The sequence below is a fragment of the Hemicordylus capensis genome, chromosome 1, assembly GCF_027244095.1.
Source record: "Hemicordylus capensis ecotype Gifberg chromosome 1, rHemCap1.1.pri, whole genome shotgun sequence".
NCBI classification, from domain to species: domain Eukaryota; kingdom Metazoa; phylum Chordata; class Lepidosauria; order Squamata; family Cordylidae; genus Hemicordylus; species Hemicordylus capensis.
Window position 1 is genome coordinate 29,733,207 of NC_069657.1, and position 26,578 is coordinate 29,759,784.

Here is a 26,578-nt window from a genome sequence, read left to right on the forward strand (position 1 = left end):
AGCATAAATAATTGGATAACTGAATGCAATATTATTTATATTTCCTTCATTTTTTGTAACTATCTCATTTTGATTTCTTCCATATAGTTTTAAGACGAGTGAAAGTCACCTTTTTAGACACTGTTCTGAGAATTGAACATGTGCCCTATAATTCTAAAAGTGGAACAGCACTTGAGATTCATATTGAGAAGTAAGTAGTACTTAAAACAGTGTTCTCTCATTTTTTTCCATCTGTGTACAGAATAAGGTTTTTTCCTGGGTGACAGTATCAAGGCAGTGTGTGTGCACGTGCATTCAGAGTGGGACCTTCTTGATTAAACTTGAGCGGGATCTAAAATTAACTGAGCAGACATTTAAAAATGTGTGAGCGCGTGCACATCTTAGAGGGAACACTGCTTAAAAATTAAGTAAAAGTTTAGAATATTATCTTGGCTTCATATGTGAGGATATGTGCAGCAGATGCTGCCGAATTCCACAACAGCTGAAATCCAAGAGCAGATTGAGCTATGGCAGAATTGCTCTGAATTATGGATTTGCCAGAAAATTGTGGGGATTGCTAAAAAGTGCAATGCTTCAACAATGTTACAGATTGTGTTGCATGGTCACAAGAGGCCTCTGTCATCATTCTGTACAATGTATCAGGGTGCTAAATTGGGCAGAATTCAGATAGAAGTAATGTTTTACTGAGCTATTTCCCTGGAGTGGAATTTTATAATTCTGCTAATCTTAATTTAGGCTTCTACAACCACCTAATACATCAAAAATGTGTTGGGTCTCTGTCTTTTTATGTGATGTTTCAAAATCTTTTTCCATTTAAAAGTGTTTCTACTCAATTATTTGTGTGTTATTTACCATAAGATCATAAAGGAAGCTCAGGAGCTAACAATTGCCATGTAGAATTCCCATTTCACCTCTTAAATGAGAATCCAAAATGTAAAATGAAAAGCATCTAGCACTTTTTATAAATGCCTTTGCCCTGATCCAGGAAGTGCAATCCATGTACAGAAGTGGGCTTTTACATGTGGATTAGATCATGACCTCAAAAGGTGTTGCACAAAGGTAATGTCAGCATGCAGGTCTGGGTGGAGGGTGCTCCTCCGAGCCATTGCTCTCCACTTGAAGGCTCCCGTCCCAAATATGTTACTAGGGAGCAAGTCTCATTGAACTCACCTGGATTTACTTTTGAATAAACATGCTTTGGAAGTGTACAGTCCAAACACTTAATGAGGAATTTAAGACTGAAATTGTAATTTTTAAAAGTTTTGACCTGAATTCTTAAGGAAAAACAAATATCCTGAACGTGGTTTTCCATCTAGGATCATTTGTGACAGTTTAAAAAATAAATTGAAGGAATGCTTTCAAACATAGCCAGACACCACACAATGCGTGTGTGTGTGTGTGTGTGTGTGTGTGTGTGTGTGTGTGTGTTGCTGCTGCTGGCTGTCCTTATTTCATCACTTTTATTTCTTCCTTTTCAGAACAATGTACTGTGATGAAACTGCTGATGAATGCTCTGGAATTAATGTGCATCAGCCCACAGCTTTTGCTCACAAATTACTCCAGCTCTCAGGTGTTTCTTTCTTCTGGGATGAATTTCCAGCATCAGCAAAATCTTCTCCAGTGTGTTCGGCTACACAGTTGGTAAGAATGTTTTAGAGCTACATTGATAACATCTTACTGTGCAATAGGCTACACTCATGCATTTCCCCTCAATTGCCTTTGACAAAGGCAGACACACAGAAGCTAAAAGACTGACCTTGTGCCCACCTATTCTTTATGCTCCCCTGTCTGCAGTGTGGATATCCTATAATGTGGCCAAGTTCTGCCTTATAGCTAGCAAAATCCCTTTACAGTTTAATAAGAACTAAACATTTTAGTGCCTGTATGTATGCTGTGTCCACTAGTTAGATATGTTGTTGCCATACATCGTATAGAATACAATATGGAATGAGATTTAACATGGTTCTGTATTAGGCACATAATTTTTCTGTCTTGCCTCCTTTATACTCAGTATCATTCTGATACCAGTGTTTATTAAATTTTTACATATAGTTTTATGCTCATTGATTAAGTGCCCTCAAGTCGGTGTCGACCCTTAGCAACCACATAGATAGATTCTCTCCAGGATTGTTCATAGTCTTGACTTTTAGCTTCTTCTCACTATATTATGTTTTTACATAATTTTATAGAGATCCCTTATTACCTTGTAGGAGTAGATTGTCTTAACTGGGTTTTTTTGTTTATTTTGCTGTTATACTGGTCAGAGACCGAAATAAAGACTATGCCTATGGCAGTGCTGGATGTCTCTCTCGGATGCTACTTCTGTGAGCACTAAATCAGATGAGGTGTTTAGCATATAACAGCTCGTGGCTGTAGTGGGCTAAATCCATTCACAAATGTACAGTTAACAGTAAAACATTTCTGAATAAGAATATCCAGTGCGATTAGCAGCTAAAGTGTTGTGTTTAGATGTAAGAATTCCAGATTCCAATCTCCTTCAGTTAGTGCAACCCAGTGAAATGCTATTTTTAAGTCTAAAATATCCCAGAAAGTTGCTGTGAGTTTAAATGAAGCTCCTTGGAGGAGAGGAGGATACAAGTAAAATGAATGCCAAAAATACACCTAGTGCAACTTGGCTTATAGTATGGTCATTAAAATGAAATTCCAAATGTATTAAAATATATACTTCAGTCATGGCCTTCTAGCTCATAATATATGTTCCATGTGGCCTTTTAGTTAGGATGTTGTCCACTGAAAAAACCAATATGCCTGTATTAATAGAAAATGCTTACATTGCTTATTCTAACACTCTCAAGGTGTTATGTACTTAATGACATTTTAATACAACTGAAAGTACTATTTAGTTTTTGTTGTATATGTTCTCTCTAACTGAATATGCAACAGATAGCATGGAGAGTGTTGTGATATCTTCTCTCCTTACCTCTTGTTTTATAGGCAACTGAACCAAAGCTTTCACCTAGCTGGAACCCAAAAATTGTCTATGAGCCGCACCCACAGTTGACAAGAAACTTGCCAGAAGTGTCTCCCTCAGACCCTGTACAGATATGCAGGCTGATTGGAAGAATGGAGTTGAGCCTTAGGTTAAAGCAAAATGAGGTGCTTCCTGGAGCCAAGGTTAGTTGTAGATCCCTGCATTATAAGTAAAGGGACACTTTCGGATTGCTAGTGCAGATACAGAGTTGCAAACAAACACTGCAGCAGTGTGTTCTTTCCTTTTTTCTAAGACCCATTGCAGACATATCACTTTCGTCCCATTTCCTGTATGCCACTTTTTAGCACATGGTTGAGCTCTTCTTGGCCATTCTGCTGATCTATTATTTATTTATTTATTTAGCACATTTTTATACCGCCCTAACCCAAGGTCTCAGGGTGGTTCACAACAAACAAATACTAAAAACAATTTAAAACAAATAATAAACTCTAGGAGAAAGAGAAGGATAAGCACATTGTAGTTGCTGCGTGGTTGTATAGTCACTATTTTAAACCCTTCTAGGCTGAACCCCAGACCATGCTTACAAATTACTACATCTTGCTTTTGTTTCCCTTCTCTTGATTCTGGCAAAATGTCCAGCCCAGGGCAGAAACAAGGCAGTCACCTGAAAGCCAACACTTTGCTGCTCTCAGTAACAGCAGCACCTACAGTGTGTGTTATTTTTAGACATTGGATAGGCAGACACTGACTTCATTCATCACTTTCCGAAGTAACCTCTGCTGTTCTCCTTTGGGCATTGTGTGGGCAGGGTTGGGGGGAGAGTGAGAGACAGACAGAAGTAGAACGCTTAGAAACATAGGAGGTTGCCATATACCAAGTCAGAACATAGGTCCATCTAGCTCAATATTATCTACAGACTAGCAGTGGCTTCTCCAAGGTTGCAGGCAGGAGTCTCTCTCAGCCCTATCTTGGAGATGCCAGGGAGGGAACTTGGAACCTTCTGCATGCAAGTATGCAGATGCTCTTACCAGAGCAGTTCCATTCTATTTTACAGTGCTCACACATGTAGTCTACCATTCATATGCAACCAGGGCAGACCCTGCTTAGCAAAGGGGACAAGTCATGCTTGCTACCACAAGACCAGCTCACCTCCCTCGTGTATCATGACTTGTTATGATTGCTTCAAAATTGGATGCCAAAATAGACCAAATTTACATGACAGGAAACTTTGAGACTTCTGAGGAAAATATAAACTTTGAAACTTCTGAGGAAAATATTTCTTTTTTGCTAGGCTTTTACCCTGTAGTTTACTTTTTTCCTTTTTTCCTTTTTCTTTTTTGTTAGTTACTTTAGTTTTATTTAGAATGTAATTTTAATGCTGTCTTGTTTTGCATGTTTTTGTACATCACCCAGAGTCTTCAGAGTGGGCGGTATATCAAATGTTTCAAATAAATAAATAAATAAGCAACTCTGAGGAACTGTTGATCTCTGTTGAACTGTTGAGGAACAAATGCAGTCTCCAAAATACACAGCAATGCAAGCCTTTCAAAAGGAAATGTCTTGACAATTTTTGGAGTTTCCTTCATCCTTCAGTTTGACTGAATTTGCTCATAGAGGCATTTGTTGTGGGAGTAGGGATGAAATAGAGGATCAGAGGGGAAAGAAACAGTGCTTTCTTATAAAGATTCAATTCAAAGCCAGTAATATGTTCAAACCCTTCCATGCAAAGTGAAAGAGATGGATTTTCAAAACTTAGTTGGAAATAATTTGATTTAAGGGGGGAAAGTTGTTTGCTTCTGTGCACCTTTACAGCTTGCATCTTCATATACTGCAATTACGGAGAGTGTTAGGTTCTAATGATCTAACCCTAAACATTTGTGCTCACATACCTGCTGCAGCACATCTATAGTACTGCTGCAGTGCTGGCATAATGTCCTTTTTAGCCTACTTTCCGGTACGCTTATGAGATCATACAGAATGCCAGGTGTCCATGTGTGTGGTCCCCCCTGCCATCAACTGCACCATGCCTGGACCAATATGAAACAAACCGGGTACAGTTGTGAACTACCTAACTGATTTCAACCAAATTTGCTACAGCTGTATGGATACACAGGGATGCTCCAATGGTGTGGTTTGTGATTGTCATCCACCCCGATCTAAGATGGCAGACGTGTGAATGTTTGAGAGGCAAGTGCACTAACTTAAGGACTGTCTAACTGATTTGGACCAAATTAGGTACAGTTGTAGTGAGTGACACACAGGGACACTTTAGTGGTGTAGTTTGTAATGATGTCACCCACCCCGATCCAAGACAGTGGACGCGTGAACATTTGAGGAGCAAGAGATCTAACTTGTGGAACTCGATTTGAACCAAATCCAGTCTACTTGTAGAGATAGTGAAAGGAAATTAGGCAGATTAGTTCTTGCTAGAACAACTTGTTTACTATTTAAGCTGCATGGCCAGTACTTTTCAACACATCAGTTCTATTGTAACATTTTCAAATACTGTCTTCATTATTAAGATTCATCAAGTAGTCTGCAGTAGCCACCATCTGACCAGTAATCTATCTGTTTTGTATTCTAATACTCAAGCAATTTGGTAATATCAACAGCTGATTTCAAAGAGCAACAAGGAATTTAAATCAGGGATGAAATATCTGTTCTGATTCAATGGAGGTAACTCTGTATAATCTGATGTGAAAAGACATTTTTATTCACATTTCATGCATCTCTCTCTCTCTCTCTCTCGCTCTCTCTAAGTTGGATGTAGATGGGCAGATAGATTCCATACATCTATTCCTGTCACCCAGGCAGGTACATCTTCTGTTGGACATGTTAGCAGCCATTGCTGGACCAGGCAAGTAGAAACTGCATTGCCTAATTTGGTCAATGAAAGAATGGTATGTTATGAACTTTACACAATTATCAAGGTTTTAAATAATTTCTAGGCCAAGGGCATGATTGGGTTAAACATGTTTACAAGGCTTTGTCATTCACCTAGTGAATGGCTGTACATTGTCATTCCCCATTTAGTAACACTTGTAGAACTGGGGATGCCAAATAGATTGCTTTCCTGTTCATATTTATGCAGGGCTACTATGCATACCTGCCTATTTCAGGGGAGGTGTCTGTGCTGCACTGGAAGCCCAGTCTTATGTATGCAGGTGTGGAGCCCCCCGAATGGCACCCTGGGTCTGGTCCTGCCCGGTGGCCCCTCGAGCAAAGTTCTCTGTGTGTGATGTCATGTGCATGGGGCGTGGCTTGGGCTCCGGAAAAGCCCCGACCCTGGGAGAGCTCCCCACACCCAGGCTATGGAGAGCCCTGAGCAAGTGCTCCCCTGTCCCTTTCAGGTTGAGGGAGAGAAAGGGAAATAGATGCTTTCAGGCAGCATGTGCGAGAGCGGTGTGTGTGGGGGGGGGGCGAGGGAGAGCAGGGTGCATTGGGGGGGCGAGCGAGCAAGAGGGTGTGGGGGGGGATGGCACAGGCTCATTGAACGACCACACAGATGCTCTGCAGGGTCAGCTAGTTAAAATTAATTCTAATTAAAAGCCTGCGAAAACAGGATGTATGTAAGACTAACTGAACACCTCTCAACATGAGGGAGGAGGAGCAGTTGCTGTGGACAAGGTTTGGGCCTGAAACAAAATGTAGCCCCCACTTCAACAACTGTGGACATTTAACCTCTTTCCCCTTCCCACATAGTTGTGAGTGCATTTCTCTGAATGAACCGATAGTGACTGGAGCATATTCAGTTCTGATAAGGGAATGAAGAATGCTTAGGACAAGTTTGAATAATAATAAAAATACAACCCAGCTAGCCCAGTTGTGGAACACTCCTCTTGCTGCTTGACTGTACCATTAAAAAAAAGAATGTTGCCTAGCTATGAATGTCTCATACCTACTGCCTGAAGGCAAGTTACAGGAAACTAAACAAGTTTTAAATTCTGTACCAAAAGACTGTGTAGTGTATTTGATCATATAAATTGGGAGAACCACTAGAATTGCCAAAAGACTTTTGGGACATTGCTTGAACAGGGAAAGCTGGTTCTCTCTTCACATATGCACTAACTTCTGGGAATAGTTCATTCTTTATTTTTTTTACTAAATTCAGGCTAACTTATAACCACATCTGAAGTTGACAAAGCTTTAAACAGGCCTAAAGTGCTGAAATATCTACTCCATATTTTTGAAAAACCAATGTTTGCTGGAGTCTTCTTGCCTGAAAATAGTGAAAACTTTAGAGACTCGCTCTACATTTTTTGGAAAGCAGCTGTGAAAATGTAGGGGGGAAAGGTTTCTTTCTTTTTAATGGGGTGGTAGTTATTTTTAAAACTTGGAAAAATACAAAAATGCACAAAATAAATAAACGTTTCCATGACCTGATTTTAATTGTAGAGAATCCTAGTAGGATGGAATTATCTAATAAAGATAAGAAAAATCGACCAATGCAGCAGGAAGATGAGTATCGGATCCAGATGGAGCTCAAGCGTTACTTAAGAAAGGAAACTTTGCCTACAGGAGCACAGTCTGATCCAAGTTTTTATGAGACAGAGGCAGCCAAAACACCTTCAAGTCGTGGTGAGTAACTAATGAAGGATTCTAGGGTGTATGTCTTACCAAATTAGTTTAAATGCATAACATAGAAACAGTCAGATCTAAGAGATGACCAGGCAGTTCTTAATGATTATACCTTAAGCTGATTATACCTTATGATTTACAGATCCTAGTCATAAGCATAATCCAGTCAAAGCAAAGTATCTTTAAGTCAGCGGAAGAGAAGTAAACAGATGTTTAGCTTTTCCCATTGAAGTGAAAGGGGTAGAGTGCTTAATTTTGATAGGATTGTGCCTTCTATTATCAATGCAAATTGGATTATCTGGTTCATTTGAGGGATTAAAATACAGATTTAGCTAATACCTCATTCCCAAATGGTTGCCCCAGGGTTCTGCCTGGTGCCACCATAACGTTTGTGACTTGCAGTAATTTATTTATTTTATTTTTATTTAAAATATTTCTTTACCACCCAAAACTTGCATCTCTGGGCAGTTTACAATTTAAATCATTTAAAACATTAAATCAATTAACAATTAAAATTATTTAAAAGATTAAGAACATTTAAAAACCAGTATTAAAATCTAAAGCTATAAATCTAACTAAAAGCTTGGACGAATAAATGTGTCTTCAGTGCCTTTTTAAAAGTTGCCACACAGGCAGCTTTCTTATAAAGCCCAGAGCTGGGCAAGTGACCTGAGGAACTGCTGAGTCACTCAGGAGCTGGTCTCAATCCTGCACACACTCCCCACAGATGTTACACAGAGGCAGCAGCCCCACAAGGGAATACTGAATAATGTTGGTACTATTCCACACCTAAGTATGCTATATCGTAAGTCCTTAACCATTCTCAGTTGTGTCTCTGTCAGTGTTAATCAGGATTTTAACCAGCTTCAAATTGTTGTTTCAATCCTGTTTAACAGCAAACCCAGGTTAGCATTCAGTATGTTTATTATTGTTGGAGACATAGTAACTAACCATTGTAAAGAAATTGCATAAGCATGGTCAATATACTCTTACATGGCCTATTGGGTTTTCCTAGAATTGTGGTTGAATTTTTTGTAATGTAGTTAACGCTAATGTTTGTCATTGCGAACCAAACACATAAGGTATGTTTTTCCCCCCCTCAGAGGAAGAGGTTTTCTTCTCAATGGCTGACATGGAGATGTCTCACAGTCTTTCCTCTCTCCCACCTCTTGGAGACCCACCAACTATGGATTTAGACCTTTCCTTAACTAGTACATACACTACTACACCTACAGGATCTCCACTTGGTGCTGCAGTGGTATATTATTTTTAACTCACTCTTTTTTAGCAAATGAATGTTGTGGGCAGGGTCATTCCAGATTGGGTGTGGGGCCCAGGGAAAATGCAAGTGCCTGTGGGAGCATGACTCTGGATGCCAGCCACACCCCTCACACTGACGTTGAGGGCAAGGCCAGCCTGCCTCCTCCGTCCACCTGCCAACCAGGCCAAGAGAGACTGATGAAGAGGCACACGAAGAAGAGCACTGGTGTCCCTGGAGCAGCCAGTCCATCACCTCCTCCCTGATGCCAGTACTCTCCTTAGTGCACCCCTTCATCAGCCCAAGTTCAAGGGAGGGGCAGTGGGGCACACTGCAAGGCCTGGAATAGTGTGTTATGCACAGAAAGGGGTTTTGTTTCTATGCTCTCCTAACTTCCAAATAACTGCTTCCTGGAGGAGTGTCCAGTTGGACTGCCACTAGCCTGTTATGGTTGGACTGCCACCAACCTGTTGTGGGCACCCACAGGATGTAGTAGTGATTAATCAAACCAGTGGGACCCCTTAACCAATGGATGGGTGAAGAGGGACAAGAACCAAACTAGAAATGTCTCTTATGAATTTTTACTTAAGGAATTAGATTTAGAGAAATACAGTAGATATAAGGTCCTGGCGAGCAAAGCTAATTTACCTAACTCTAATACAAGCAGTTTACCTAGCAAGGGAAGGAAGGGGACGAGGGAGCAGGTAAAGTCTTCTACCATGGTGCAGGGAAACCTTTAAACCAGCAGTTCAAGGTTACTCTCGATGATAAGTACATCGAGTTTTCGAAGTGTTCTTCTGCACCACAAGACATTCAAAATAAGTTTACACTTTTCTTAATTCTTTGGCTTTAGTAGGTAGACACTAACAGTTAACAGTCATCACTTTTCATTTCTAGTCCTTTGGTCACAGAGTCTTTATCAGTCTTTCAGAAAGGGAGCTTTGAGGGAGGAGGTCAGGGGCAAGATTACAATTATGCAAAATTGCTATATAGAATTCAAGTGCCAGGTGTTTTGAATAGTATACAGTAATACATACAAAGCTGCAGAATTAAAGACTCACTATTTCTTAGTATATGGGTGAGGCTAATAAAAGTACATAAAAGTAGATAACCAAATATCTGGGACCCCGCTAATCTAATATTCATCGAGGTTTCACCCAGCAAGGCTATTTATAAACCTGTTGGCATGTTCAGTGTCTGGCAACCTTGATGTAGTTCTTCTTCTTCTATAGCTACTGATGTACACATTCAGCATGGACAGAAGAGAGCTATAATAGTAGAAAAGATTAAAATAAAACACCAAAATCTTGCAAAAGCCTGGGGTACAGCATAATCCATGGGAGAACTTGTGGTAGCAAGTATGACTTGTCTTGTGGTAGCAGGCATGACTTGTCCCCTTTGCTAAGCAGGGTCCTCCCTGATTGCATATGAACAGAAGACTACATGCATGAGATATTCCCCTTAAGGGAGGGGGCCATTCTGGGAAGAGCATCTGCATGCAGAAAGTACCAAGTTCCCTCCCTGGCATCTCCAAAATAGGGCTGAGAGAGATTCCTTCCTGCAGCCTTGGAGAAGCCACTGCCAGTCTGTTTAGACAATACTAAGCTAGATGAACCAATGGTCTGACTTGGTATTATACAGTTTCCTGTGTTCCTTGTACAGTGGCAGTATATAGCCATGAAGACTGGAGAATGCATAACAAATGCAGGGCCTTCATGCACACCATCAGCTGAAGTTCAGGGAAGGGACAATGGAACACTTGGTTGCCCATTGGTTACTTGATAACATCCTGGGATATAATTTACAAAAGTGTTCATAATAAAAATATGCTAACTGTCTATTATGTTTGTTAGCATGTGATGCACAACTGCACTACTAGCTACATTTTTTTGTTTTAGCAGCAACCAGCATGGGGTGATTTTGATCAAAACAAACAGGAAACGCCGCCAGTGAGAGGTTCATCATTTACACCCAGCATAGTGCATCCAGCTTCACTGCGAAGAACTCGTAAGTAAATGCAAGGGTTTGCTTCCTTGCCTTCTCTTATTCTTCAGAACCTTGCCTGAAAGCATTATAGAATTCAACATTGCTTCAACGCTTTTTTTGCGTTCCTTTTCAGTGTGTGACTAGCACAATATCTGTTGTGGTTTTCATATAGTGTCTATATTCATAGCTTTGGTTTAAAAGCAGAAAGTGAATTTGTGGGAAATGTGTTCAAACCCATAAACTAGGCATCAGTCTCAATCTCAAAAGTACATAAGAACAGCCCTGCTGGATCAGGCACAAGGCCCATCTAGTCCAGCATCCTGTTTCATACAGTGACCCACCAGATGCCTCTGGGGAACCCACAGGCAAGAGGTATGTGCATGTCCTCTCTCCTGCTGTTGCTCCCTTGCAACTGGTATTGAGAGGCATCGTGCCTCTGAGGCTGGAGGTGGCCCACAGCCACCAGACTAGTAGCCATTGATAGACCTGTCTTCCATGAATCTGTCTAAGCTCCTTTTAAAGCCATCCAAACTGGTGGCCATCACCACATCCCATGGCAAAGAATTCCATAGATTAATTATGTGCTGTGTGAAAAAATACTTATTGTCAGTCATAAATTTCCCAACATTCAGTTTCATGGGGTTACCCCTGGTTCTAGTATTGTGAGAGAGGGAGAAAAATTTACCTTTGTCCACCCTCTCCACTCCATGCATAATTTTATACCCCTTGATCAAGTCTCCCCTTAGTCACCTCTTTTCCAAGGTAAAGAGTCTAGATGATGTAGCCTAGCCTCACAAGGAAGGTGCTCCAGGCCCCTGATTATTTTGTTTGCCCTCTTCTGCACCTTTCACAGTTCTACAAAAGATACGGTGACCAAAGCTGTACGCAGTACTCCAGATGTGGCTGCACCATAGATTTGTATAAGGGTATTATAATATTAGCATTTTTATTTTCAATCCCCTTCCTAATGATTCCTAGCATGGAATTAGCCTTCTTCACAGCTGCTGCACACTGAGACATCACTTTCAATGAGCTGTCCACCACAACACCAAGACCGACAGCTCAGATCCCATCAGCGTATATGTGAAGTTGGTGTTTTTTGCCCCAGTGTGCATCACTTTACATTTGTTTACATTGAACTGCATTTGCCATTTTGTCTCCCACTCCTCCAGTTTGGAGAGATCTTTTTGGAGTTCCTTACAATCTGTTGTGGATTTCACTACCCTCACATATTTGCTTCTCTTTTCCCCCAATGTCAGTCTTCTTTAACATAAGTCTGAATCATGATTTTTGTTGTTAATAGTATCTGGGTCTCTGTTGCTTCAGCTTGCAAGAATAGACTTATTAAGTGACCTGCTTCCAAGCATTCCTTTGTCCATTAGATCAGTTATATGCAAAAAAGGACCACCACCTCTTAGAGTATATATTTCATATGTGCCTCGTTGTAGTAAATAAACTATTTCCCACTTTTTCAGTAGCATGCATATTTATTACACTTTAGTCTGTTTTTCTAATGAGCTCATGTAGTGTACACAGTTCTTGCTCTTTCTCTTTCTGCTTTTGCAACAACTCTGTGAGATGGGTTAGGCTAAGAGATATGCATACTAACCTTGCACCAACACACTAGGGTTTTCTGTCACATGAAGGTGTGTGCGTGATTATTTTTTGGGGGGGATCAACCACCTTCCCATGATAGCTACCTGTGTGTCCCTGAGGGTTATGGAATCCTTAGGGACATAGTTTGAGGAGGCACAGGCAGCCAAAGTAGGAAGGGTGAATCTCTGAAAATTGCACATATTTCTTCCTTGCCTGATGGAAAACTCTGGTGTGTTCGCACAGGGTTAATTGGATGCTGGCCAGTGACTTGGATCAAGAACATCTATTGAGCTTTGTGCCCGATTGCAGATTTGAATCTGGCTGTCCCCGTCCTTATACATTGCAATGGCTTTTGATTGCATCATTACCTGATCCTTGTCTCTCATAAGCATGTGAAGCATTTAACTGGATATGTTTGTATTGTGTACACACACATTATTAATGAAAACCTTGAATATCCTAAAACATCTTAGTTATAAGTTACTTGTATATTCCCTTTGTATAGGGAAATCTGAGTATATTGAAAATCCATCTTATGTGGGAAGGTAATGTTTCTAGTAACTGAAATAATTTGCACCAGTGGATTTCTACAAATCGTATCTTTTGAATTAGAGAATTTGAATTAGAGATTTAGTTGAACTTCCACTAAAGTATCTTCATAGTAATTTTAGTACTACTATGTACTGCCTATTAAGAGGGTCAGGGCAGGCTCTGCTCTGTGTGCCTCCACAAATTGAGATTCAGCTGGTAAGCACGTAGGACAGAGCTTTTTTTGTTGCTGCTCCTAGGCTATGGAGTGCTCTCTCCTGGGATATTTAAGCTACCCTGGCCTTCTTAGCAATCCCTGAAAACCAGGGTGGATTTGATTTAAATCAAACTGATTTAAATCACGATTTAAATCACTAGCAGGGTGGATAAAAATAAAAAAAATCCGATTTAAATAAAAAAAAATCCAATTTTTTTTAATTTAAATCGGATTTTTTTGATTTAAATCGGATATTTTTTATTTTTATCCACCCTGCTAGTGATTTAAATCGTGATTTAAATCAGTTTGATTTAAATCAAATCCACCCTGCTGAAAACATGACTTGTTTTGCCTTGCCTTTTTATCTGGTTTCAGTGAAGGGCTTCTCCAGTTTGTGCTGTTACTAATTTGTGTATTTAAAAATGTGCTATTGATCTTTGTATTTTTATTTAATGCTTAAAAACACACACCTTTGTATGCTGTTTTGGGAGCAATGTTGCTTGGGTGAAAAATATAAAAACAAAACAATAAAATAATTGTATTTATATTTATATTGCATGATGCATGTTTTATAGATGCATTGCTGAAAACTAGCTTAACAGGATTAATTTTATGTGATTTCAGCCCTTCCTTCCAGATCTGTCTCAATGGATGAATCTAGGCCTGAACTACTTTTTAAACTTGTGGTGGGAGCTTTCTCTGTGTCAGTTCTTCATATTGATCCTTTACCGCCTCCCGAAACATCAGTGAATGTTAATCCGCTGACACGAATGGCACAGGATTTTTTTACCCGGATAGAAAAAGTTGATTCAATTCAATTTCCAACAGAAGATTTTCTCTCCCTCCGAGAAGTATTTGCAAAGGCTTGTTCACATGACCACCTTAGGTACAACTTTACTCATTTATCAGTTAATGCAACAAACAAAAACATGCAATTCTGTATGAGCTCTTTGACAACTTAAGCTTGTTCTTATATTTCTGAAATTTTATGCTCCATTGTATGTGAGGCACAATGGCTAACATCTAGCTTCAGATGCTTCTGGCTTTTCCATTGTGAGGGAGGGGGCAATTTTTATTGGTCTTTGCTTCCCCCTGCAGTTAGATCTGGATAGTGGTTCCAACATTCATAACAAGTGGGTTCTGCGCCTGTGCAGATCAGCTTCGGGAAGAATTTGTTAGCTCCTCGTGATGCCAACCGCCCACTGCACGTGACTGCAGTACCCTCTAGTGGTGGTTAGGCGTCCCCATTTTCAGTTTCTTTCTGACCGCCATAGCGATCAGTACTCGGAGACTGTTGCTCCTCGTGGAAAGTTTGTTATTGGTTTTTTCGGCTTTTGGACTTTGGAAAATGGACTAGGACTTCTCTAACGGACTTGCGATTTGGCTTGGAATAACTTGGTATGGTTTTGACCTGGAACGGACCTGACGACGTCTCTTCTCTACGTTTTTAACTCGGACTCAATCTCGGTTCTCCCCCTACGACCATGGAACGGAACGACTACTGAGCAGGATGAGCGGCGTGAATAAGGTGGGTAATCCCGGCAAGACGACCTTTAAACGTTGCACAAATTGCCGGGGGAAGATGCCAGGGTGGATTTGATTTAAATCACGATTTAAATCACTAGCAGGGTGGATAAAAATCAAAAAAATCTGATTTAAATAAAAAAAATCTGATTTAAATCAAAAAAATCCAATTTTTTTGATTTAAATCAGATTTTTTTTATTTAAATCCGATTTTTTTGATTTTTATCCACCCTGCTAGTGATTTAAATCAAATCCACCCTGGGAAGATCTCCTCAACAGACGGCCATACCCTCTGTTTGTTTTGCCTTGGGGAGGCGCATGATACAGCTTCTTGCTCGGTGTGCATTATGTTTAACAAGCAGACTCTTAAAAACCGAGCAGCGCGCCTTAAGGTTTATCTGATGGAGGACGCCTTGTTGCCTAAGGCTGCGTGGAAGGATGCAATGCCGGGTCCTACGCCAAAAACGCAGTCTAAAGACCTGGGCAGATCGAAAGAGTCAAAAGGGGCCCCGTTGGCATCGGCCGCCTTGGCATCAAGGGCCTAAACATAGGGCGTCTCGGCGTTGGAATCCTCGTCGACCTTTAAGCGTCCAGAAGATCATAGGTCGGGCCTGAAAAGAAAGCACAAGGGTGACACCTCGGGCCACGGCACCGCCCACAAGAAACCCAAACATGACCAGGCTTTGGAACATACTCCTTCACCTTCGGGACTACAGGGCTATGTAATTCCTCAACGCAGAGCAGCGTCGTTGTCCCCAGCTCCGACGCCCTATCAATCCCCTCTGACTCCTGGGCATCGACCGTGAAGCTCTCGGCATTGTAAGCGGTCGACGTCGATTGAACCCAGGTTGGAGTCTATGGGGCAGGCTTCAAGTCCAGAGACTCAACGTCAACGTGACGCCGCACCCGTCGCTCACTCTTCGACGTCGATATCGAACGTGGCTCCGGAATTGACAGTCGCAGTGATTGAAGACGCTGAACTCGACGCCAATCCCGACGTCGAGCACATCGACATTGAGGAAGAGCACATTGACATCGAGGATGAGTCGGCGTCAATGATTCAAGCATTACCAAGGCCATCCCCAACCACACCAGGGGCAAGCGAGCAAGAGGCTAGACTAGTTCGCATGCTTAACTCTAAGGAGAATACACCCTCGATGGGCACCTTTACGGGTTTTCACGTGGGTGATTACCTCCCTGGTCATATTCCTAAGACTCCTTCATTGTCAGTGAAGGGTACACCGATTGCAGGGCCTTCATTTGGTGACAGTTGGGGTGACACGGTGGAAATATCTAACGCAGACTATGCTTTGTTTAGAGAGTGGCTGCGTGTAAGGGATCAGACCCCCAAGATTATTAAGGAAATGCCTGTGCAGGCTGTTCTGACGCCGGTGCGGCGCATGGAAATGGCTGTTCAGGCATCAGTTCCTTTACCATGTCAACGCTCAGTTTCCCTGCAAGCTAATGTAACACGGGTTTTTCCTACCACCCTGCAGCAGGCAGCAACTCAGACAACATACGTACCTGTTCATGTGATCTCGACTGGCGTGGGGAACTTTCCTGCCCCATCTGACGATGGTGAAGACGATGACATAGAAGATGATTACGCCTCAGATTCAACCCCAGATCCGGACGACCCAGAGGCACCTGCCCTCCCAGATCCTGATTCTAATGTAGCGGTTGTCCCATCGGTTTTGCCCAATGAGGAAATGAAGGGCTACCATCAACAAGTGACAGAGATGGCTCACATCTTGGGCCTATCCTTAAAGGAGAAGACCAGTGACTTAGAGGACCCTGTCTACAACGTGCCGGTATACTTGCCTATGCTACCTCATATCACCAGGGCAGCAAAGTCGGCTTGGGAGGTACTCCAGACGTCAGCACCAACCTTGAAGCGTTTGGAGGCTCTTTATCGTGTCCAGGAGGAGGAGAACGCATATTTGGTACATCACCCTGCTCCAAACCCGTTGGTAGTTGATTGTGCGACAACTTCTAAGGGCGGCAAGCATCACACCACACCTGCGGACAAGGAGGGCCGCAAGTTAAGATGTTCTGGGGAGACGCACTTATTCAACAGCCTGTTTGTCGAGCCTTACTCGACAGCATCAAAATTGCCAACTATGTGGCTTGCCAGGCACGATATACACATTCCCTGTGGGAGGCTCTGTACGATCAGCGTTCAAAACTGGGCCCTGGGGGATTTTTGAAAAGATTTGAGGCTGTATTTACGAAATCTACTGCAGCTACCCGTCAGCAACTGGCTAATGCAAAGCACTTAGCTGAGTCGGAATCCCAGACACTAACTTCGTCTGTTACTCTGAGACGGCATGCCTGGCTGCGAGCTACGGGCTTGCAGCAGGATATGAGGGATAGGATTGAAAATCTTCCATTTGATGGTGCGGGACTGTTTTCAGACAAGACCGATTAAAACATGGAGCAATGGAAGAAATCGCAGAACACCGCGCACTCTTTTACCAACCCTCCATCTACCAACAGATACCGCCCATTTGGTCAGTACAATCAGTATCAAAGACGTCAGGGCAGTTACCGACAGTCAGATAAAAGAGACTTTAGACGACCTTTCCAGCGGTTTGGGAACGGTAAAAAGCGCCCTTATTATCCCAAGAACAGAACCAGTCAGTCTGGCCAGACTAAAAGAGCACCACAAAGCAGCAGCTTTGATCTGGAGGCGAGCCCACTGCCATCATGCAACCTGCCCCTACGAAACAACCTGAACAACATCAAAGCAAGGAACACCATCTCCTTGAACTTTGCCAGAGTTACCATCAAACTGGCAAGCCATGCTTAAGCGTGGCACCACATGATATCAGACTTGCGCATAGTGACGACGGGTTATGCTCTAGAGTTCGAGTAGTATTCTCCATTTCTGGGCGTAAAGTACACTCCGGAAACCCCTGTCTTGAGGGAGGAGGTGGAAAAACTTTTGAAGAAAGGGGCGATATCGCCCGTCCAGTGGGCTTTCAGCCAGTCAGGCTTTTATTCTCGCTATTTCCAAGTCCCCAAGCGCAACGGGGGCATAAGACCTATTATGGATCTCCGGGGCCTAAATCAATACATCGAGGTAAGGAAATTCAGGATGACAACGTTGCAAGCCATCCTTTCGCTTCTTCATGGGGAGAATTGGATTGCAACGCTCGATTTGAAGGATGCTTACTTCCATATAGGCATTCAGGAGAACCACCGCAAGTTCCTCCGCTTCACTATGGGAAGCGAAGTCTATCAGTACAACATCCTACCCTTCGGCCTGGTTACCGCCCCACACGTGTTCACGAAGTGTGTCGCGGTGATAATAGCCTATCTCCGAACAAAGGGGCTGTCCATTTATCCGTACTTGGACGACTGGCTGCTGACGGCCAATACGCGGGAACAACTACAAGAGCATGTACACATGGTAACCTCCCTGTTGAGCAATCTGGGCGTGAACATCAATTGGGAGAAATCCTTTCTACAACCTGCAAAACGCTTTCAATATATCGGGGCACTGTTGGATATGACGGCCCAGAGGGCTTTTCTGCCGAGGGATTGGTTTTCACGCCTACAGACGCTCATCCACATGTGTCAGAGTCATCCGGTACAGAGGGCAAGAACGATACAGGTTATTCTCGGTCTGATGGCATCCTGTACAACCACGGTTTTGTATGCAAGGCTTTGCATGCGCAAGCTGCAGCTTTGGTTTTTGAGGGCTTACAGACCGATGCTGGATCCGCAGTCCAAATGGCTAACACTGCCGGGCGCAGTGCTTGCCTCTCTGACATGGTGGACGAAAGAGTCGAACATGCTCAATGGCGTACAGTTCGAGTCGCCGAACCCGACCGCCACGGTAACCTCAGATGCTTCGTTGCAAGGCTGGGGTGCGCATCTGCTGCAACACAAGGTTCAGGGTCAATGGACTTCGAAAGAGAGACTTCTACATATACATTTTCTAGAACTGCTGGCTGCGTACAAGGCCTTGGTTGTCTTCCAGGAGAAGCTTGTGGGGCAGACCGTCCAGCTTCAAATGGACAATACAACAGCCATTGCGTATGTCAACAAGCAAGGCGGGATGGTCTCCAGGTCATTGTGCAGTCTCAGTCTTCAGTTGTGGAATTGGTGCATTCTACGCAAGATCTATCCCATTGCCATTCACATCAAGGGCACCTTGAATGTTTTGGCGGACTCTTTGAGCCGGGAACTAGTGCTGGATCAGCACGAATGGGAGTTGAACCCGGTGATAATAGAACAGATATTCCAGTCTTGGGGCAAACTGAAGGTGGATCTCTTCGCAACATGCAACAACAGCAAGTGCGATCACTGTTGCTCCAGGATGGGTATCGGCCCAGATTCAAAAGGGGATGCGTTTCAGTATCATTGGAACCATCAGCTGCTTTACGCCTATCCTCCAACTCCAATGCTGCCCAGGGTGGTGGCCAAACTTCTGCAAGACAAGACTCAGGCGATAGTTATTGCCCCTTGGTGGCCAAGGCAGCCATGGTACACGCTTCTACTCAGACTGTCCCAGGGCAGGTACAGGAGGTTGCCACTGTGGGCAGATCTGATAACTCGGGACCAAGGAGAGGTGCTGCACCCCAATTTGTCTGTGCTGAATCTCACAGCGTGGAGGATCGGTGTCTAAAGAAGATTCTCCTAAATACCCGTAAACTATCAACTAGGCAGAGCTATCGGGCAAAATGGTGCAGGTTTGCGGTGCATGTTGCCTCGAGGGGCTATAACCCCAAGGAAGCAAGCCTGAAAGCTCTCCTTCTGTACTTAACAACTCTGAAACAGAGTGGCCTAGCAAATGTCTCGATTAAGGTGCATATGGCAGCTATATCGGCGCAACATGATGGGTGGGATGGAAAGATGGTCTTCATCCATCCAAGATGTAAAGATTTCATGAGGGGCATCAATAATTTGTATCCTCCAGTTCGCCCACTGGCAGAGAAGTGGAGTCTTTCCTTGGTACTTTCATCACTGACGGAGCCACCCTTTGAGCCTCTGGCGTCTGCGTCACTGAAAAACTTAACCTTAAAGACGCTCTTCTTGGTGGCCATCACCACGGCCAGACGAGTAAGTGAGCTGCGTGCACTCTGCGTCAATGAGCCTTATACGAGGATTTATCCAGAGCGAGTCATCATGCGCTTGGATCCTGATTTCCGCCCGAAGATTGTGACAGATTTTCACCTTAATACCGAAATTGTGCTGCCCACCTTTTTCAGAGATCCTACATCCACACTTGAGCGGGCAATGCATTCTTTGGATGTTCGTCGAGCCCTTCTCTTCTACTTAAGGGCCACTAGGGACATTCGGAGGACACCCCAGCTGTTTGTTGGCTTGCAGGGCAAGTGTAAGGGTCACTCACCTACTCAACAGAAATTGTCCTTTTGGCTGGTGGAGTTAATCAAATTAGCATATGACCAACAGGGTGTCGTCCCTCCAACGTTGATTAGGGCACACTCCACTAGGGCTTATGCCACGTCTGCGGCGCATCTGTCTGGCATTCGCTTCCCGGATATCTGCACAGCTGCGACTTGGTTGTCTCACCAGACGTTTGTAAAGCATTACGCCATAGATCTACGTATGGCCAGGGCTGCTGAATTCGGACAGGTGGTCCTCAAAAGGGTGTTACAGTAACTTGCCATGCTTAGCCGCCTCCATCTGGGTAGCTTGTAATTCACCCACTTGTTATGAATGTTGGAACCACTATCCAGATAAACAGGTTGCTTACCTGTAACAGATGATCTGGTAGTGGTTCCATACATTCATAAATCCCGCCTGTCCATCCCCGCTAAGACGGTTGTAAGCTACTGTCTATTTTGCACTTACCATTCTGTCCTTGAGCCTGGGCTGCTATGTCGGCCTACAAGAAACTGAAAATGGAGACGCCTAACCACCACTAGAGGGTACTGCAGTCACGTGCAGTGGGCGGTTGGCGTCACGAGGAGCTAACGAATTCTTCCCGAAGCTGATCTGCGCAGGCGCAGAACCCACTTGTTATGAATGTATGGAACCACTACCAGATCATCTGTTACAGGTAAGCAGCCTGTTTTTTTGCCTCCTGAAACTGTTTCCCTGAGAATGCCACAACTCCCGGGGGCCTAGTTTCAAGTGGCAGAAGAGGGACGCTGGGGATCACTGAAAATCACCCCTCACACAATGAAAGAACTGACATTTGCAGAAAGTTAGTCTGGATATTGACAAATGATTGTTTTACAGTAGACTTTCATCATTATTTCAGTATTGGGCATGGTAGGAGAGTAGAGACAGTGCACTGTGCACTTCAGGCTGCCATCCTCCAATAGGATAAAAAAATTCTCTGCGGTCATGTATGCAAAATAATATAGGCCTTAATAAGTTCCCATGTGTAGGGATTTGCACGAATCCCAGTTTGAAGCATGATTTGTAAGACATCCCCTACACCTTTAAAATGGAGGAGAGCAGGTGCATATCTGCTCCTTAGCCGCTTTCTGCCGCTTCCTGAATCGCGACGCTCCAAACAGCTGTCATCGCGTGCCAGCAGCACTCCCATGGCTGCCCCCACATGACGCTGGCACACACATGGCCTCTGTGCATGTGCAGCGGCCATTTGCACCATGGGCATGCCAGCGTCACATGGGGGCAGCTGGGGGAGAGCGCTGCCGGCATGTGAAGATAGTTGCTTGGAGCGCTATGATTCAGGAAGCGGCGGATGAGGAGCAGGTATGCACCTGCTCTCCTCTGTTTTGAACGTGCAGGAGATGTGTTATGAATCGTGTTTCAGATTGTGATTTATGCACATCCCTACCCATTTAATGCAGCATTTGGAGCGAAGCAGGTATTGTAGCTTGATTTCCATAGCATCCTGCAACGTACTGCAGAACCATTGAATTCTCCCTCAGTGGGGGAGTATATCCAGGCTGGGTTGCTCCTCCTATTTTAAATACAGAAAATTGGTTAAAGAGAATATAGCACACCTTTTGTCACCTTTAATTTTTCCACAATCAAATTGCACAGGGTTGTGATGATAAGTTGATCACCTCTGCCTAATCCCTGATCTAGAGTTCCATATGTATGCCTTACTCACATAGGAGTTCTGGATGTACATAGACTTCCCATTGACTTCAGTGGAGGGAGCAATCTCGTATAGCACTCACAGAGCTGTGAAATCAATGAGCGAGTGTTGTGCGTGCCCCAGAGCTCATGGTACCTGCAAGGAACAACTGGTTTAGGGCAATTATGTTATGGAAATAACTGGGGAAATAGTAGTATGAAAGTTGTCTCTGGTGGGCAAAAGGTGGGAATGTGTGTGTTTAAAATGTAAAATAGGATGTGATGGGGCAGTAAAGATATTACATAAATGAAGTTATTGGGCTAACCAGCAAGTCATTTACTTCATTTTATGGTGTATGTAATATTGTATGTTCTACAAGGAACTAAGCATTAATACACACTGAAATACAGACATTAAAAAACTTCTTGTCCTTGTCCTTATTTTGTGCCAGAGGTGCTTGTTAGATTTTTCTAATTATTGAAGCATTTCCACAATATTTTTTTTAAATAATCATAAATGCAGAGGGACTACAGAAATCATAATCCAGGGTGACTACAGAAACGCAGTTATGTTTTTATATCTTTTTTTCTAACAGATTTATAGGTACAGGCATCAAAGTGTCCTATGAACAAAGACAAAAGTCATCCTCTCGTTGTTTGAGTACAGATTTATCTATTGGGCAAATGGAACTCCTAGAATGCCTCTTCTCTATGGATTCTCATTCTGAAATACCTCACTATACGGAGGTAAACGTTTGTATACTTGGTTAATGTGAGCAACTAAAATGCGTTATGATACATTAATGACCAGGTTCTCAAATGAGTACCAGCAGAGTTGGTGGCTTTGCTTTTTAACATGGACCTGGTGGCAGGAGCTGCCCAGTATCTCTTTGGCCACTGCCTCAGGAAAGGAGGGGAACCTCCTTTCATTCAGACACCAGATTAGAGGCTCTTAACTTCCTCCTCACTCTCGTGTGCAGAAAAGGCTTTTTTGGCGGTGGGGCGGTGGCACATGCTCTCTTTGCCTGGCCTCAACAGCTCCCTCACTTCTAGCAGAAACAGTCTCTCCACTCATTAAACATTTGGCCTGGGCAGCCTTATTTTGTAAAGTAGAACTGGCGAGCAGAGGAATGCTTCTGGAGGCTCAGAGGGAGTCGTGATGGTGCTTGCAGAAGCTGGCAGATCCATTTTTCCTTTCCCCATCCTGGCCATTGTCTCTGCTGGGAGTAAGGGAGCTGCTGCTGGGGTGCTTCACCCCCAGGAGATCAGAGGAAGCAATCGCCACCATCACTTCTCTTTCTCCAGATTCTCACTTCCCCTGGCCTGGGATATGCTTTGGCACGGTTTGGGAATCTTCTGAGTACGCCTTACACATTTTAGGTGTGCATGCATAGCTGCATACCAGTTATGTGAATCGCTTAATACTGTAATAGTGCAACTCATTGAATACTTTCTCAGGTGTAAACTGGGTTGAATAGACTTGTACCCAAGCATGGGTGCTGAAAAATTTCATGACATAGTTGGCTTTTTTGGCATTGAGTTGTTTAGATTTGAACTCTCATTTCATAATTGTGTGGTCCTGAGATGAAAAAGCTCTTACCATGATCTAAATAATAAGTGAATTATTCTGCACATTACATGTTTTTGTGAAATATGCAGTTTGTCCTTCAAGTGGGCATGTGTTTGTGGAATTTGTGGTCACCCCATATTTCAGTAATGAATCTGGTGGTAAGCAGCCCAGACCAGCAAGAGAAGAGTGTTTAGAAAAGTTGACTCCAAGTAGATTCTTCCCATTTGGAATAAGGGAAGCCCCTGGTACACAATAAAAATAATTGTTCTACGCCAACCAGGGCTCTCCTAACTTCACAAAACTGAGCATAGTCAGAAGAGTTTTAGTTTCGCTAGACTGATCCTTTTTCCAGGGTCCCTAGGTCTCCATATCATCCATCAGCTTGGGGTGGAATGAGAAGTCGAACCTTGCAGACGCAAGTATTAATGCTGCTTCAGGTTTCCCCCTAAACAGCCCATAAAATGCTGCCTGCAGCTTGGCCAAGGATCAGGTGGAGAAAAATTGCAACACTTCACTTGGTAAATGGATTTTTCTCATTCTCTAGTCTGTTTTAATTACGCATGTTAACAACTTTACTTCCTCCTTTATTTTTAAAGCTGTTGATGTTTGATTCTGAAAAACAAGGGAACAAGTTGCACCCTGCCTCGTGCCTTCAGCTCCATTACAAGCACTCAGATAACAGAGGACCTCAGGTAATGCTGAAAAGGTTCTTTCCTCTGATCTTTGAAACGAAATGCATACACTTCCATTAAAAGTGTTATGTGTTTATATCTTACCACATTAACAGTAAGAATATTGGTGTCCTTTTTGTAGGGTAGCCAAGGAAGACTTAGCTCTGTTCCTCAAAAAGCCGATTTACAAGTCAAGTTGAGTCCAGCATTCTGTGAATTGGATATCAGCATTGTGGACAGACTAAACTCCTTGCTTCAGCCGCAGAAGTTAACCACAGTGGAGATGATGGCATCGCACATGTACACCTCATACAACAAACACATTAGCCTAGTAAGTAGGGGGGGGGGGAAGTAGCTGGTTATATTTTTGTCAGAAGTAGAAAAAAATGCTTGACATTTTGTACCCGTATACCCTGACATATGCATATACATCACGTCATTCCATATCAGTTGATTACTCAACATTTGATGTTGCAGCTGAATATGGGAACTACCTGCATTGAAATCAATGGCTGACATCCAGACTAACCTTACATGCACCCAATGCAGTGGGGAAGGGGCAATTTCCTGTTTCCCCCTCTGCATCCCACTTTGCCTCCCAAAAATATGTTGCTGAGAGTTGTGGAATAGCTTGTTTATTTTCATATATTGGACAACATACACTGCTAAGCATTCATTGGATTGTAGCCTAAACTCTTGTAGCAGTGTAAGAAGTTCTGCTTGCACAAGGGAAAGGGACTATTTCTCTGCTACAAGCTCTCAGGCCACATACCATCCTGCTCTGAAGGGCCCCCAGGAACAGATTTTTGGGAGGTACAGGAAATTGCAGAGGGAAGGGAGAATCACTCCTCCCTTGCACAAGCAAAACCTCCACTCAAGCTATGAGTATTTAAGATATCACCCATCAAGTGCTTAATAAAGCATTTAAAAAGCATCGAAGTGTACTATCATTTCAGCCTAAATTAAATTGCCTTTCTCATTTTGTTGTAGCCACTTGCATCCCCAGAAAGGTTACTCTTGACATCCAGAGCTGGTTATGATGTGGTCAGGTGTATGGGGTTTACGTGATGCAGACCCAGGAGTGGCATGATGTAGTTGGGGAAGAAACTACTTCTTTGGTTTAATCGAAGTTAGGGATGAGAAGTCACCTAAGGGAAATTCAATATTAAAGTATTTTAGATCTACAAAACCTGTTATCCTCTCAAACCAGTGTAATCTATCAGCCATGTATTGTGGTCTGTAGGGTGGTTGGCAATTCCCCTTTTCTTGCATTTTTAGGCAGAAGGTTTAGCAAGCTTCTGGTAAGCCTCCAGGTTGCATTTTTGTTTAACCTTTTTTTTTTTTTTTTTTTGGCCATTGTTTTAGCACAAGGCATTCGCTGAAGTTTTTTTGGATGATTCACGTACTCCTGCAAATCGCAAAGTATCAGTGCAAGTAACTGCACCATCTTTGAAGCTTTCAGTCCGTTTCCCCATACCCGACCTGCGATCAGATCCTGAACGAGGACCCTGGTTTAAGAAATCGCTTCAGAAGGAAATTCTTCAATTAGATTTTGCAGATATGGAACTTAAAACAGAGTTTACAGGAGGACCAACTCCAGAGCAAATTAAATTAGAGCTCACTTTTAAAGAGCTAACTGGTAAGATGGACAAAAAATCAATGATCACTTGCAGTAGATGGTTATAGTTGTTTGATCCCAGAAAATATGAAAGACCTGTTAGAAAGCTGATGCCTTTTTATCGGTCCAATTTATGTTGCTGTAGGAATATACAGGATTTCATCAGGAGATTGGAAAAAAGAAACAGGTTTCTCATATACACTGCATATGCCATGCCTACCCAACTGATCACAGGCACACATGAATCTTTTCTGATTTCAACTTAGGGTCATTTGAAGAAGACAAAGAAGAATCAGCAGTAAACATTTTTCAAGTTTCCAGTGGCATAGTTGGAGAGATGACCTCATCAGACAACTTTGACTGGCCACGGTAAAAGAGGGATGTTTGCTCTCCCACCTTCATTCTTAAGGACTTTGGTATATGTTTAGATATGTCAGTGGTGTTTCTTCTTTGTTGGTTGTGTAAATCCTGGCCATTTATAGTCTTCTTCTTTTGAAAAACCATTACTGCACTGTTGTTTATTTTGCAGGCCACTGGCAGCCCTTGCTTGCCTCCCGCTTCCCACCGCCTCTAGCCTCTCAGCCATTGTGTGAGCTGTTGCTCTCTCTTTCTCTTGCTCCCCTCCTTCTCCTGGCCCTGCATACTTCCTAGCTGCCCCTTCTCTCTCTCTCTGCCACCACTACGCTGACCCATGCTCTCTATCTCTTGCTCCCCTCCTCCTGCTGCCCAAGCACACTTGCTTTTTCACTCCCTCCCAGCCACTGGTGTTACCACCACACACATTCCCTCCCCCTCGTCTCTCCCCCACTTCCTCCTCCTCCTGCCCTGTGCTCTCTTTCTACCCCCGCCATCATTGATGCTGCCACTGCACTGGCTGCACACTCTCTTGCTTCCGTCTCCCACCCCATGAATTCTTTCTCTCCTTTCTCGCTCTCTCTTTCTCCTCTGCTGCTTGTGCTGCCTGCTGCGGCCACCACCACACTCGTGTACATTCTCTCCTCCTCACTCCCCCCCCCCCCAACTTTCTCTGCTGCCACTGCTGCAGCCAGGGCC

At 43.3% G+C, this 26,578-nt stretch overlaps 1 protein-coding gene across 3 annotated transcripts in view; it reads left to right on the forward strand.

Moving 5' to 3' along the window:
* ATG2B (autophagy related 2B) overlaps positions 1-26,578 on the forward strand; it is a 111,659-nt gene that overhangs the window by 12,776 nt on the left and 72,305 nt on the right. For 2 of the 3 annotated variants that reach the window (XM_053267763.1, XM_053267755.1), the window contains exons 4-16: positions 88-190; positions 1,479-1,641; positions 2,956-3,135; positions 5,714-5,810; positions 7,349-7,531; positions 8,635-8,789; positions 10,688-10,796; positions 13,741-14,002; positions 22,263-22,413; positions 23,833-23,928; positions 24,050-24,238; positions 25,273-25,546; positions 25,792-25,894. In XM_053267763.1, coding sequence (XP_053123738.1) covers positions 88-190; positions 1,479-1,641; positions 2,956-3,135; positions 5,714-5,810; positions 7,349-7,531; positions 8,635-8,789; positions 10,688-10,796; positions 13,741-14,002; positions 22,263-22,413; positions 23,833-23,928; positions 24,050-24,238; positions 25,273-25,546; positions 25,792-25,894 — 2,065 coding nt within the window. The remainder of the gene's footprint in view (positions 1-87; positions 191-1,478; positions 1,642-2,955; positions 3,136-5,713; positions 5,811-7,348; positions 7,532-8,634; positions 8,790-10,687; positions 10,797-13,740; positions 14,003-22,262; positions 22,414-23,832; positions 23,929-24,049; positions 24,239-25,272; positions 25,547-25,791; positions 25,895-26,578) is intronic. The other variant, XM_053267748.1, reaches the window with a different exon arrangement.